This window comes from Sebastes umbrosus, chromosome 22, assembly GCF_015220745.1.
Source record: "Sebastes umbrosus isolate fSebUmb1 chromosome 22, fSebUmb1.pri, whole genome shotgun sequence".
NCBI lineage: Eukaryota > Metazoa > Chordata > Actinopteri > Perciformes > Sebastidae > Sebastes > Sebastes umbrosus.
In genome coordinates, this window is record NC_051290.1 from 3,510,870 (window position 1) to 3,525,091 (window position 14,222).

Here is a 14,222-nt window from a genome sequence, read left to right on the forward strand (position 1 = left end):
GCAGTGCAGTGCAATGCATTTGAGCTTTAACATTTTTAGGCAAGTCATTTCACATTTCTGCATTTTCAGCAATGCTTTGCAATAAATTTCAGCTATCAGCATTCCCACGCATTTTCAGCAGGAAATGCATTTTCTAGTTCGGTTTTATTTTGCTTGTTTATATATTTGTCTTTGTATAAATTCCACATATTTAGTCACTCTTCTGTTTCCCTTATTTTTATCAACTTAATTTATTTATATTTGCATTCATTTATTTTTTAATTATTTTTATTTATGTATTCCGATGTGGCTCCTGAGCCTCAGGTTGTTGACCTCTGGTTTAGGGGTCACAGCAGGTCACAATCTCATCGCGCTTTTACTCTGAAGGGCTTTGACACTAGAAACCGGAAGTCTACTTGGGGAGGATGATGGAGTTTCCAATGTGATGTTTCCTGATCCTGCCTGCTAATAATAACCTGAAGATGAGTCTGAACACATCCGGACGAGAGAGACTCACAAGTAACGGAAGGTATGTAACTTAAAAACTTTATTATAAAACACTTAACAGTAAACACTTGTTGTTTGTCAACCGAAAACAATGTTTAGTGTTTGTTTATGACCGGACTGTTTTGTTGGTACACAGCCAGTTAAATCTTATACATATTTATCTAACTCTCGGGTTAATTTGTCTTTAAATGTACTACTAAGTATATCGGAACAAATGTCCACATTGTTGTGTTGTGAGTCAGCTGAAAAAGGAACATTTAACAACTTAAATTAGTAACTTTTGTCAACTTTTGCGTCGCCGGTGTTACACTGAAATCTGTCACCATCTAAATCTGTGACCGCAGAGAGACAGCAACAGATGATGTCATCATTTCTGACGTCAGGAAACGTGACGTTACTGTGCCTGCAACATTTCTGTCCCCATGACTTACTTCCTCATGTTTTCTTTAAAATGTGTCAAATATTTATAACAAATGGTTTAAATACAGATTGAGGTCTTCAACATAAACAAAAAAATAATGATTATAATAATAATAATAATTTTACCACGTCCACAGAGCAAAGATATCAACTTCTACACAAACTATAAGCCATACAATTATAAAATACGCAAAATAAGTATTCTTTATTTAATGTATAGCCCATGTTAAACTCTCTCTGATATATATATATATATATATATATAATTTTTGAATTTATTTTATTTATGTATTTATTTTTATCAATGTAATTAAGTTATTTTTGTATTTATTTATTTATTCATCATATATATATATATATAATTTTTTAATTTATTTTATTTATGTATTTATTTTTATCAATGTAATTAATTAAGTTATTTTTGTATTTATTTATTTATTCATCATATATATATATATATATATATATGTATATATATATATATATTTCTTTTCAACTATTTTTATTAATTTAATTTATTTACGATTTTTCCATTTGCATTTCATATATATATATATATATATATATATATATATATATGTTAAATACATATTTTTTAATATTATTATTTAATATTTAATATATTCAAATAGTCATAACCATTTGAATTATGTGTTTTTATGCAGATAACCAGTATAGATGACAATAACAAAGTACAGTACAATACTGTGCAAAGTGTCCTCCCACCCCTGGAAAACAGGGCTCCTCCGGAAGCTACGGTGTAATTCAAACTCTTTTATTTACCGTGCATATAATGTTTTTTTATGTAAAATATATCAAACACTGAATGACAGATGTAAAATGTTATTCTTTCATTTAGCGCAGAGATTTCAAAAGTGGCAGATTAAAATAAATACTTGCCTGCCACAGTGGCAGGAAGTGAAAAAAGTTCATTTCAGACCCTGTTAAGGTCTGTAATGGAAATTGTTTCTTTGGGGAGTTTTGGATTTTACTGCTGTGTTTGCTTCACTGGTTGTGGACGTCGGACATGGACCATTGACCCAACCTGAAATAGGCACTGCATGTTTGTTGACCAAAAATGCAACACAGAAACTGAAATAAACTTCCAAGGGCAACGAGAGACACCTGTCAGGTCCTTAGGAATGTGCTGCATGCTTGTATTTTTCCAGCAGACTGTTGTTAAGTCTACTTGCAACAAGATAAAGAACATACTACATTCAACACACTCAACACACTCAGCTTGAGACATTGATGCAGGTTGACTGTGTCCGTTTGCAAACAAGATACGACTTAAAAGACACTCTGAGCTCTTTATCACATAATTTCTCACCACAAGGACAGCTCGTGAGACTCCCATCTTCACAGACAACAGAGCATCACAAGACATCTTGTCGTGGCTTGTCCCCGGACATTGAGTGAGTACATCAGCAATTTGTTGTTTATCGAGGTATCTGTTAGATCAGGGCTCAGCAACCTTTACTATCAAAAGAGCCATTTTAGGCAAAAAAAATCTGTCTGGAGCCGCAAAACATTTGATCATTGTGATGAAGGTAACACAGTTTATAGTCTAAGTATATAGTATATAAGTCTAATGCAGTGAGGGCCAAAGAGACGATGTACTACGGAGTATTAGGGCCACATTGAGGGAAAAATCATCTGAGATTTACAGAATAAAGTCATAACTTTGCGAGAAAAAAGTAATAACTTTATGAGAAAAAAAGTCGTTATATTACAAGAATAAAGTCAGGAATTTACGAGAGATAAAGTCGTAATGTTACGAGAATAAAGTCGTAATATTACGAAAATAAAGTCATAAGTTTACGAGAAAAAAAGTTGTAGTATTACGAGAATAGTCATAACTATACGAGAAAAAAAGTCGTAATGTTGCGAGAATAAAGTCATAACTTTACGAGAAATAAAGTCGTAATGTTACGAGAATAAAGTCCTAACTTTAGGAGAAAAAATAAAATAACATAAATTATAATATTATGACTTTATTCTCTAATAAAGACGAAAAAACTGTCGGCTCACTTGTTTTAGTGTTTACTCATGGTGACATGGTCCACTGTATGTGGAGCCCTCTCTACAGGTACATGGTTAACTTTTATTGTTTACTCCTCGGGGGGGGGTCTCTACTGCAGATATGAAAATTTCCATCACAGATTATTGTTACAAAGAATTATGAATATTTATGCTAATATTTACATTAGTATGTTTATAATGCATAATGCTGCCTGAGGACATGCATATTTGCAGAGCATGAGAGGAGGTGAGGCCTCTTAGCAAACCAATGCATCAGCCCATAGACCAGGGCACTCACTTTACCAGCACTCAAAGGGATGAATTTCTTTCCTCAGGCACAGGGATGGCCTCCTACCCAATGTCCTCCAGCTCTGCCTCTCTAGGACATAGACACTCGGGTGTTGAGAGTGCAAGCGGTGGTGACGGTAGGTTTAATGCCCCCAGTGAAAGAGAACATGATATGCAGTCCATTCCAAGGTTGGGCGATTTTGACTATCCAGTGCCGGACAAACCTGCGGCCCCTACGGAGTCCAGTCGACCCAAGTACACCTCTGAATCAGCTTCTAGCGTCCTTCTACACTTTGGACTTGAAACAGAAGACTTGGACTATCTCATCTCCTTCCCTGACGACCAGATCACCCCTGCTAACCTGCCGTTCATCTTGCGGCAAATCCGGATTGAGAAGGCTAAGAGAGCTGCAACTGCAGTTCAGTCAAAACCCTGCCCCGAACCCCAACCCGCCAGAAGTGTGAGTGGAATGGACAGTCACAGTTTGAGTAGTTCTGGAGGGGTGAGGATGCACCAGGTGGAAATGTCATCAACTGTTCTCCAACCGAGTAAAGTGATTGACTATGGACATACTGGCAAATATACTGGAGGGATTAGGGATGAGATTGGAAGGACCAGTGGCAGTAGAGCTAACTGTGGTGGGACAATGCTGCTAATGGACACTTACGACAGTAACAGACACAGTCGAGAACCACTACAGAAAACTACAACAGAGGTGAAAAGCAGTGCCTTTGGTTCTTCACATGACCAGGTGAGTTCTGAACCTCTGAAAGAACCAGAGGCAGATCGCCAGTCAACGTCGAATACCCAACCACCCTCCACTCTATGCTGTGGTGTAGATCGCAGTCGACCTGGCCTTGTGGTCATTGGCAGTGATGACGCCAGTGGCACTAAGGATCAGATTAAAACTCCAGGACAAGGGTCAACTGTTACTGAGCAGATGAAAAAGCAGCAGACACAGCAGCAGCAGCCTATGCAGAAGGAACAGATGCAGAAGGACCAGATGCAGAAGGACCAGATACAGAAGGACCAGATGCAGAAGGTCCAGATACAGAAGGACAAGATGCAGAAGGACCAGATGCAGAAGGACCAGATACAGAAGGACCAGACACAGAAGCAGCAGATGCAGAAGGAACAGACGCAGAAGGACCAGATGCAGAAGGACCAGATACAGAAGGACCAGACACAGAAGCAGCAGATGCAGAAGGACCAGACACAGAAGCAGCAGATGCAGAAGGACCAGATGCAGAAGCACCAGATGCAGAAGCAGCAGATGCAGAAGGACCCGATTCAGAAGGACCAGATTCAGAAGGACCAGATGCAGAAACAGCAGATGCAGAAGCAGCAGATGCAGAAGGACCCGATTCAGAAGGACCAGATGCAGAAGCAACAGATGCAGAAGGACCAGATGCAGAAGCAACAGATGCAGAAGGACCAGATGCAGAAGCAGCAGAAGCAAAAGGACCAGATTCAGAAGGACCAGATGCAGAAGCAGCAGATGCAGAAGGGCCAGATGCAAAAGCAGCCAACGCAGCAACAATCAAAGCAGCAGACGCAGAAGCAGCCAACGCAGCCGATTGGGCAAGCAATGCGATCTCTAGTTTGTTCTGTTGTGAAATCCTTTCCCCCCAGCATCACTGGTGCCACGCAACGTCCGGGTGGTCCTCGCTCCGTCATTCTTCGTCCTGCTCTGCGTCCTGCAAAGGATCTGCCAAGGGTGGCCATGATGCACGACTACGCTGGGGCTACACCGAGGATCTTTCCACAAAACTGTTCTCTGTGTAACATAACATGTGTTCATATGAAGGTGAGTAGCAGTCTGCACGCTGTTCTCTCTCCCTTTAGGAAACTGTGGCTTGTTTATTTCTATATCTAAAATATTTGTTGTTTTTGATTGTAAAATACCAATTTAAATTCTTTACCTATTTTATTTTTGGGGAAAGGTTTTAATGTTTAAAAGAGTCTAAGGGTGAGAAAAAAAGAAATACTCGGAGAATCGTGGATCCTGATTTCATAGCTCGAAATCAAAAGCTCATTTCGATCGTTTTTTTTTAGTTATGGACTGATTTGGATGTACTCCAAACTAAATTTTTTACCAAAATGCTTCAAGGATGGCAGTCACAGATAACTATTTATTGTTATCTGTATTTCAAGGTTACGATGTCTGATTTACATGTGATTTGATTCACTTAGAATTGCTATTAGAACATCATTGTCTATTTTAGACGGATGACGAACAAAGTCATTGGTGATAACAGTTGTGATGATAATATCTAAATGTTGTTTGTTGTTCTAGGAATGGGTCTCCCACCAGAACTCCCGTTTCCACCTCGAGAGCTGCAAACTCCTCCGAAAACAGTCAGTCTCTTTTCTTTTAACTTTTCCCAATAAAGGGAAAATATTCTTGACAACCATTGCCTTTTTTCTGAACTTTTTTGGGGAATGGCCACCTGGGAAGAACCAAAATACTGTATAGGAAACACTGGACAGAAAAAGAGAGGTCTCATTAGGGGCTGAGCCCCCCTAAAGATCTGATCCTAGGAACGCCCCTGGTCTTTCTTGAACCCATATTGTTGGGAAGCCAGTGGAACTTCTGTTAGGGTTCTGGGTTCTTCAAGGTACCTCCTCTGGTTGTTCTATAGTTATAGTCTGCAGGACCCGTACAATTCCTTGATACCCTTTGACTTTAGGAGCATCTCCCGAATACAACAGCTTTATGACCGACCTTACTCACCGCAGAAAACTTTGGCTTTTGTTGTCAAAATGTGGCCTCTTTGCTGTTTTAATAGGTGTGTTTTTGAATTGTTTTTTTTCCACAGATACCCAGAGTGGGATGGTGAGATAGCACTTGAGCCTGGGTAAGTTTAATTAGCTGGGCAGACACTGCAGCTTTATTGATCTTGAACGTTGTGTTAACTCACACTACACGTTTTAATCTCCTTTTCTGGACGCCCACAACGTGCAATGGCACGGAACCACCAGTCGGTTACGTCCAGCGACAATTCCAATGAAGTTTATTCAAACATGATGGTTGCGTCAATGTTGACAAAAAGAGAGAGATTGATTAAAATGTCTATTTTACCCAGAATCGTATTTCTTTTTCTTCTGTGAGCAAGATCATTCAGGTGATTAGTCAGATGTTGTGACCCCCCCCCCCCAAACTGCACATTAAACAGCAACCGATTTGGCAGAAATTTGGCCCGATTCGACCAAGATAAAATCTGTCTGAATTCATCCATAATGTGTCTACACAGCTTTAGCGTTCAAACACGTAGCAACCACACTCCATTGTGAACCAGTACCCTGCTGATTTTGGCAAAATTGTCTTTCCTGTCGTTCATTATGCTTTTTCTCGTCCATTCCTCTCTTCAGTGCTGCAGGTAAAGATGATGAGCCCTCAACTTCTTTACAGACTTACCAGCAACATCAGACAGTCAGGCATAGATGTCGCTCCTGTTCCCGTTCCCGCTCGCCCAGCCCTCGTCGCCACCACGGCTCAGAGGGTAGAAGGGAGAAATGGAGGAGCCGATCACGTTCACCGCACAGCTCCAGATACACTCGCACAAATACCCAACCACCCTCCACACTGTACCGTGGATTGCATCGCAGCCGACCCGACCTTATGCTCATTGGCAGTAATGACACCAGCGACACTGAGTATGAGAGTGAAACTCGAGGAGAAGTTGCTGAGCAGATGAACAAGCAGCAGACACAGAAGGAGCAAATGCAACAACAATCAAAGCAGCAGAGGCAGCCAGTATTGCAGATGGGTTGGGGTGCATCGAGGTCTCCAGTTTTTTCTGCTGCGAAATCAGTTCCCTCTGCTTCTCACATCCCCAGCATCACTGTTGCCGTGCAACATCCCGGTGGTCCTCGCTTAATCGTTATTCCTCCAGCTCTGCCTCAGCCAGTCCCAGACCTGATGGACCTCATTCATCCGACACTGCCACCTTCCAACAGGCAGCCTCCGGCAAAGGTGGAGGTCTCCAAGGGATTCCACTCGCCGCCAGATTGTGAAATTACCAAATATGTTCCTGCTTCTCCAAGGACGAGTGACGAGAGACGATCGCCACCAAGGAGGACTGCCGAGACACAGTTGTCACCAAGGAGGACTGCCGAGACACGGTTGTCACCAAAGAGGAGTGATCCAAGACGATCGCCACCAAGGAGGAGTGATAACAGTCGATCGCCACCAAGGAGGACTGCCGAGAAACGGTCGCCACCAAGGAGGAGTGATCCAAGACGATCGTTACCAAGGAGGCTTGACGAGAGACGATCGCCACCAAGGAGGAGCGACGAGAGACGATCGCCACCAAGGAGGACTGACGAGAGACGATCGCCACCGAGGAGAAGTGTCCAGCTACGATCCCCTCAACGAAAGGAGTCGAGCAGTGCAGAGACGCTGGCTAACAAACTACTGGAAACATCAGGTTTGAGAGTGCTAGCATGTTAAGGACTTAAGACCATGTTTAACGACTTATCTTGTTACTGAACATACCTGCGTTCATTAAGGCGCTATGTACAGTTTGGTTGGTTTTATGTATAATATTCAAGGGATACTTTGCCATTTTGGGACATGCTCTTAATCTCATTTTTGTTTTCGAGACTGTGTGATGTTGAATGAGGCTCTGCAACCATCAAAACGGTGGAATTTTGTCTGACACTCTTTTTTTCGTCTTCGTCCCTCTAGCTGTCCAGTCTCTGTCAGACCAGTGTGGTCTGGAGGATTTGTTTAAAATTCTTGCTCCTGCCTTACTGGCTGAGCTAGACAAGATGAAGTCCTCATCATCATCATCATCATCATCATCATCATCACCCTCCTCCTCTTCCATAGGAGGAAAGCCCTCCTCGTCTTCTACTGCCTCTTCTTCATCCTTCTCCTCTAAAGCAAAGCTCAGCCTGCAGAAGAGCGAGGCAAGTTCTTCTGCAAAGACAAAGGTTGGTTTGTGTACCAGGGAAATTTGACATCAAACAGTCTATTATCTGGTAAACAATGTCTTTCTTCTTCCCTTCTTGTGTCTTTATCTCATTCTTTTAGTTGAAACCATATCCACTTTCTAAGTTAGTGTTTTTCTCTCTCTCTCTCTCTTTTCTCAGTCTGGTAAATCTTCCCCTCCAACCATGGTGAAACTAGAAGGGATTCATAGTTCTGTGTCTCGCAATGATGTGTTGGCTGCCGTGGAGCACTTTGGAAAAACTAAGTCAGTTTTACTCTTTCGGTCCAAACTGGAGGTACGTATCAGTGATGATAGGTTTACGATGTAGTAGCCTAAGTACCCGGAAACCCACAAGTGGTCATTTGATGGGTCGCCAATAAAATTTGAATACAAACAAAAAATCTGCAAAAAATAATTAGCTTTTTCTTTTTTTTTTTTTTCCTTTTCCCAATTCCATTGCAATTCCGTTGAAATGCATTAAAACGGAGCGTTTCAGACAGAGGGTGAATACAGGTATATTCAGGCAGACAGTATGAGGAAAATAACGTTTTTTTTTAACATTATGTAAACAGCATGTAAACATGTTCTAGTAGAAATACAAAATACAAGTATGAACCTGAAAATCCAGCACGATATGGGACCTTTAATGCGTCAAAGACACGTCACAGGACGTGTACCCATAGCAACATTGCTTATGTGTAGAGAGAGTGATATGTTTTTGCTACCCAGGTCTATATTTGCTAATGCTTTGCCTTTTCATAATATGCAAAATTGTGATAGACAGGAAGGTAATCCAGGCACTCTAAAATACTAAAACAAATGGCAACGAGGAAGGAGATATATTCAAAAGCCTTTATTGTAGTGGCTAAATCATTAAAAAAAAGCCAACATGTTTCGACCACTGTAGGTCTTTATCAGGGCTTAAAAACAAACAGACAAAGGGGAGGTGGCCTCACCTTTATGGTATCAACAACCGTCACCATAGTATTACAAAATATTACAAAATATCACAAAGAAATAACACAAAAACAAGTCATTTATGTCCATGATCAATGAAACTACTCCTACTTTACAACGGAGGCTGCAAAGAAAACATGGGAGCCTGTACAGAGAGAAGAAATATATATATATATATCAATATTTCTTATTCACAGAAAGCATGTAAAGTCTTTATCTTCGTTAAGAACAGGATACTTTAAGGCATCCAATCGATGGATCCAAAAAGTCAACAATCATCCCTCTACCCATGCAAGAGTTGATTTTGCTCAGAGAACAAAATGACACAAGTTCAGTCAAAATGTTCTGAAGTTTAATGAAACATACAAAGGAGTATACATGACAAAGTAGCTCCGTAAAGCTTGAGCGGGCAGAGCAGATAAGAAAGGAGCACCAGGAAAAGGGAGAATAGCTCTCGGCCTTCTCACACAGATAAGGTGAGCCGGGGAGTGAAACCGATGCTACAAATCACCAGATAAGGTCAAAGGAAGAAGTTCAGGATGTTCTCAAACTGAAATGCAACACATTTCACAACAGTAGAGCTGTTAGAGAAGCTTCCCCTCGACCATCTGTTGCTTTTAACACTGTTTTTATTGTGCTTTTACCAATTGAAACACACAACTCTCCACATGACAGGTCACACAAAGAATTATAATTAAAAAAATTACAGGTGAAATTAGAAAATAGAAATAAAAGAATAACAAAATAGAATAGGAATAATAATAAACAAAAATACATAAAAACTAAATAGAGAAAACTAAATAGGGAAACAAATAAATAAATAAAATAAAATGAGAGATAAAGTTAGAAAATAGAAATAAAAGAATAACAAAATGGAATAGGAATAATGATAAACTAAAATACATAAAACACTAAATAGGGAAAAAAAATTAAATACAAATTAAGAAAAAAACAAAGTAAATAGTGATAATAAATCACAATGAATAAATAAATACCAACGACAATGAATAAATTAATACAAAATAAAAATCCCCAAGTTGTTACATATTCATTTAGTTCACATCAATTAAGAAAAAATTAAGTTATTGGGAACTACTTAGTTAAGAACACATCTGTCTTTAGTTGTAACCTTGCAGTGATGTTTTCAATGTCGTAAACCATTTGTGTGTGTGTACATGTAGGCAATCGTGTGTTTCGAGAAAGAGGAAGACGCAAAGAAATTGAAGAGCGTAAAAAGCCTAGATGTGAAAGGAGTGGCAATCATTGTTGACAGAGAAAAGGTATTACACTTAACACTACACGTCAGGAAGAAACACACACAAATCTATTATATTGTAATTTATTCCCATGCATGCTGCTCACAGTAATCTCATTCAGTCCCAGGTGTTGCAGATGTTTATACGCTCCCCTGCTGCCGAAGACGCTGAACCAATGCAGGTTGTTGAAATGGGAGCTGAAGAAATTGCAGAAAAAACGACAACTACAGAGGCTGTACCAAGAAATTCAGCAGACAAATCCAGTGAGAGTCGACCACCAGACAGTACAGTTTCAGCTTCACCACACGTCCAGCAAAGCACCTCGTCAGAACCAGCGTCCACTACACAAAGACCGGAGACGGTTACCTCTGTTACTACCCCTCTGACGGTCGAGGAGTGTATTAAAAAACACCTGCGTCGAGACAGAACAAGTAAGAAAGACACAAATGTGTCTGCATGTGATTGTAATATTACCGACTTTCTCTCTGTTTTTTTTTTACATTTTCTTTGTCTCTCTTTTTGACAGAGTTCTTCGAGAGAAAAAGCCTCTCAGGGGAAACGGGTAGGTCAAATCACTTATATGAAGTACTGCACATGTAGTTTTCCTAAATACAAAATATGGCCAATCTCCTAACTGGTAGGGCTGTCAATCGATTCAAATATTTAATTGCGAGTTATCGCATGATTGTCCATAGTTAATCACGATTAATCGCAAATTAATCACATTTTTTATCTGTTCAAAATATACCGTAAAGGGAGATTTGTCAAGTATTTAATACTCTTATCAACATGGGAGTGGATAAATATGCTGCTTTATGCAAATGTATGTATATATTTATTATTGGAAATCAATTAACAACACAATGACAGATATTGTCCAGAAACCCTCACAGGTACTGCATTTAGCATAAAACAATATGCTCAAATCATAACATGGCAAACCCGGCAGCCCAGCAGACAACAACAGCTGTCAGTGTGTCAGTGTGCTGACTTGACTATGACTTGCCCCAAACTGCATGTGATTATCATAAAGTGGGCATGTCTGTAAAGGGGAGACTCGTGGGTACTCATAGAACCCATTTATATTCACATATCTGGAGGTCAGAGGTCAAGGGACCCCTTTGAAAATGGCCATGACAGTTTTTCCTCGCCAAAATTTTGCGTAAGTTTGGAGCGTTATTTAACCTCCTTCATGACAAGCTAGTATGACATGGTTGGTACCGATGGATTCCTTGTGAATGTGATTTTTTTTATAATTTTCTGACATTTCATAGAGCAAACAATACATTGATTTATTGGTCTGCAGATTAATTGATAATGAAATAATTGTTAGTTGCAGCCAGGAAGAGAAAAGAGAGTCATTCTGATACAAAAAACACTCAGCTCACTATTTGGCATAAAGCAAAAGATAACTGAACAATGAATTCAGAGACACTGGATGAGAACTTGTAAATTGTATTTGTTATTTCTTTATTTTATTACTATATTCACCCATTTTGTGAGAACAACACCTCTGCTGTCATTTACAACTGACAATTGTTTTTGTTTGTAATTTTAGTTTGAAGAGCCTAAAACAGCGTAGACATGATTCTGGTGAGATCACAATAAACTTTACTATATAATAAACTGATTCAGACACCATCAAGACCTCAGCTGTAAAATCACTGATTGTTAAAATAAAACCTTGATTGATACAAACTCCTAACTTTTGTCTTTTTTTATATCAAAATGTGCTTTTTAACTTGCCATCACTTATTTCAGACACAAATTTCCACCAAGTTTATATATATATATATTGGTGACATTTTTAGTGCTATGTTTTTGATATTCTAACTATTGCTCTAGAAATCAAGGTACAACTACGCCCTCTTCTGGCAATTTTTGGAGTGCCAACTTCAATCTTATATTATATAAGAAAAGGACATAACTGCCTTTACCACTCTTTTTGAGCGTTGTAGAATGCTTTCTGCCTGGAAATCTCCTATTTCACCATCTCAGTGTGTCGGCTAAAGGATGTAAATATGCACTCAGAGGATGTAATGATCATGTCGCTAAGAAATGGCATCCTTTCATTTTTCATATTTTAGCAACCTCTCTGTCTACCTCTTTTCCCAGGGCTGCTTTACTCTGAATGGCAAGACTGGTCTGCCTGTGAAAAATCAGAAGTAAGCATTTCAACAATGAATCTTTGAATGCGGTCTGCGCATCACACCTGTCCGTGAGGAGCGATTCCATTTCTTTCCTGCACTCACTGAAACTCAACCTGCTGATGAGTTCAGGGCGGCCAGGGTTTAGGCTCTGTGCTAGGGAAGAAATGAGGTTGGCATTATTCACTCTTGTACAACATTAACCAGACTAGTGTGTATATTCCACAAACATTTATTTACCAGATAATTAAGGTTTAAAACACAATATTAATCTAACTAAATAGCTAATCTAAACAAACCAAATAATGTGTGTGTGTGTGTGTGTGTGTGTGTGTGTCTGTGTGTGTGTGTCTGTGTGTCTGTGTGTGTGTGCGTGAGAGAGGGAGAGGGAGAGGGAGAGAGAGAGACAAGATGGCTTCTTGTCTCAAGATGTCTGCCTACAGACAAAAAGGGTGAGCACTGTAAAACTACATAGATGGCGGGATCAAAGATGGCCGCCAACATGTCACCACATGGCCTCTTTGTTCTTCGGAACACACGTGCTCAGGAAGGACAGAGAGGGGGGTGATGTGGGGGTTAAGATTATATGAAGCTGTATGTTTATGTTTAACTAATTCACAGTTACTCTATGTGATCTTTATGTGTGTCAGATAATGCAGTGGGTTAGAAAAGATGGTTAGTTTGCATGCAAGACCTTGTCTATGTGAAGCATAAACTAAACACATCAGATGTGGCGAAGCCAACTACCCAAATTCAAATAACTACAAATAATATCACAACAGTGAAACTCAATGAATAACATTAATCATATCAATTTTAATGTACATTCTAGAAATCAAAGTTGAACAGTCTTGCTCAACCATGTGCAATTGCTACTGCTAAGGTAAGCCCAGTACGTTACCAATCCATGGAAGAAAAGGGTTTGTAATTCCATGTGCTGAAATTGTGGTTCCAAGTCAAAGATGTTGTCTTTGCTGTGCTCCAATCAAGTTGTGCAGATGGAGGAAGCTGATCGCTCCAATACTTCATCCCAGCAGCTTGATAGCTTGGTGCTAACTTCCTTGCGGTTGTTACTTGAAGTTAGTTGGTAGAAAGGGCAGGCTCTCGCGTCCTCTGCCTTAGAAGATTCTTGTGTTCCTATGGCTGTTTCCTAACAGGCCATAGATCAGAGCAGCAGCTCACCTCCATCAGCCAGGAGGGGTGAGGAGAAGGTGAAGGAAGAGGAGGAACAAAGACATTCCTCTGGTTTTGTCCTGGGTGAATTTCACACCTGTGTGTGAATGCTACAGTAGCCAATGGCTACTGAGCTGCAGCCACAGCCAATGGCTGCATGACTCAAGGATCCTGAGAAGCGTAGTTCATTGTCTTTGCCACCAGTAATGGTTGGTCCCTACATTTGATAAATTTGCACAATCAGTAAAAATCTTCCTGTTGCTTCGCAGATTCACCATTCTTTTTCTACTACTTATTAGAACTGAGATAGAAGAAGCTCTCATCACACAGGGCCCCAGCTTATCCTGGAAACAGTCACGTGTATCATTAGCCTTGAAGCCTGGACCCAGCACATATCAATCTGTGCTTGCAACATTTTGTAAAGGAACATCCTTATCAGGCTGCGGAGACAGAGGCTTATTCAATCGTGGAGGGGATGGAGGTGGTGGGTGTCGTGTTTGTGAAGCGAGGAGGAGGACGTCTCCTCTTGTCTCTGC

General features: G+C 40.1%; 1 protein-coding gene across 15 annotated transcripts in view; it reads left to right on the forward strand.

Annotated features, from left to right (window-relative positions):
- Positions 1-428: 428 nt before the first annotated feature.
- Positions 429-14,222, forward strand: part of znf638 (zinc finger protein 638) — a 49,729-nt gene continuing 35,935 nt past the window's right edge. For 2 of the 15 annotated variants that reach the window (XR_005205193.1, XM_037758421.1), the window contains exons 1-5: positions 3,058-5,023; positions 5,513-5,574; positions 6,036-6,074; positions 6,589-7,646; positions 7,907-8,030. Coding sequence is in view for 11 of the 15 variants with exons in the window: in XM_037758421.1 (XP_037614349.1) it covers positions 3,197-5,023; positions 5,513-5,574; positions 6,036-6,074; positions 6,589-7,646; positions 7,907-8,030 (3,110 nt within the window). In the remaining 4 variants the exon portion in view is untranslated. Of the gene's footprint in view, positions 509-1,486; positions 2,322-3,057; positions 5,024-5,512; positions 5,575-6,035; positions 6,075-6,588; positions 7,647-7,906; positions 8,155-8,313; positions 8,449-10,291; positions 10,391-10,487; positions 10,798-10,892; positions 11,129-11,924; positions 12,072-12,481; positions 12,532-14,222 lie in introns of those variants that run through there. The other 13 variants (XR_005205194.1, XM_037758422.1, XR_005205195.1 and 10 more) reach the window with 11 other exon arrangements.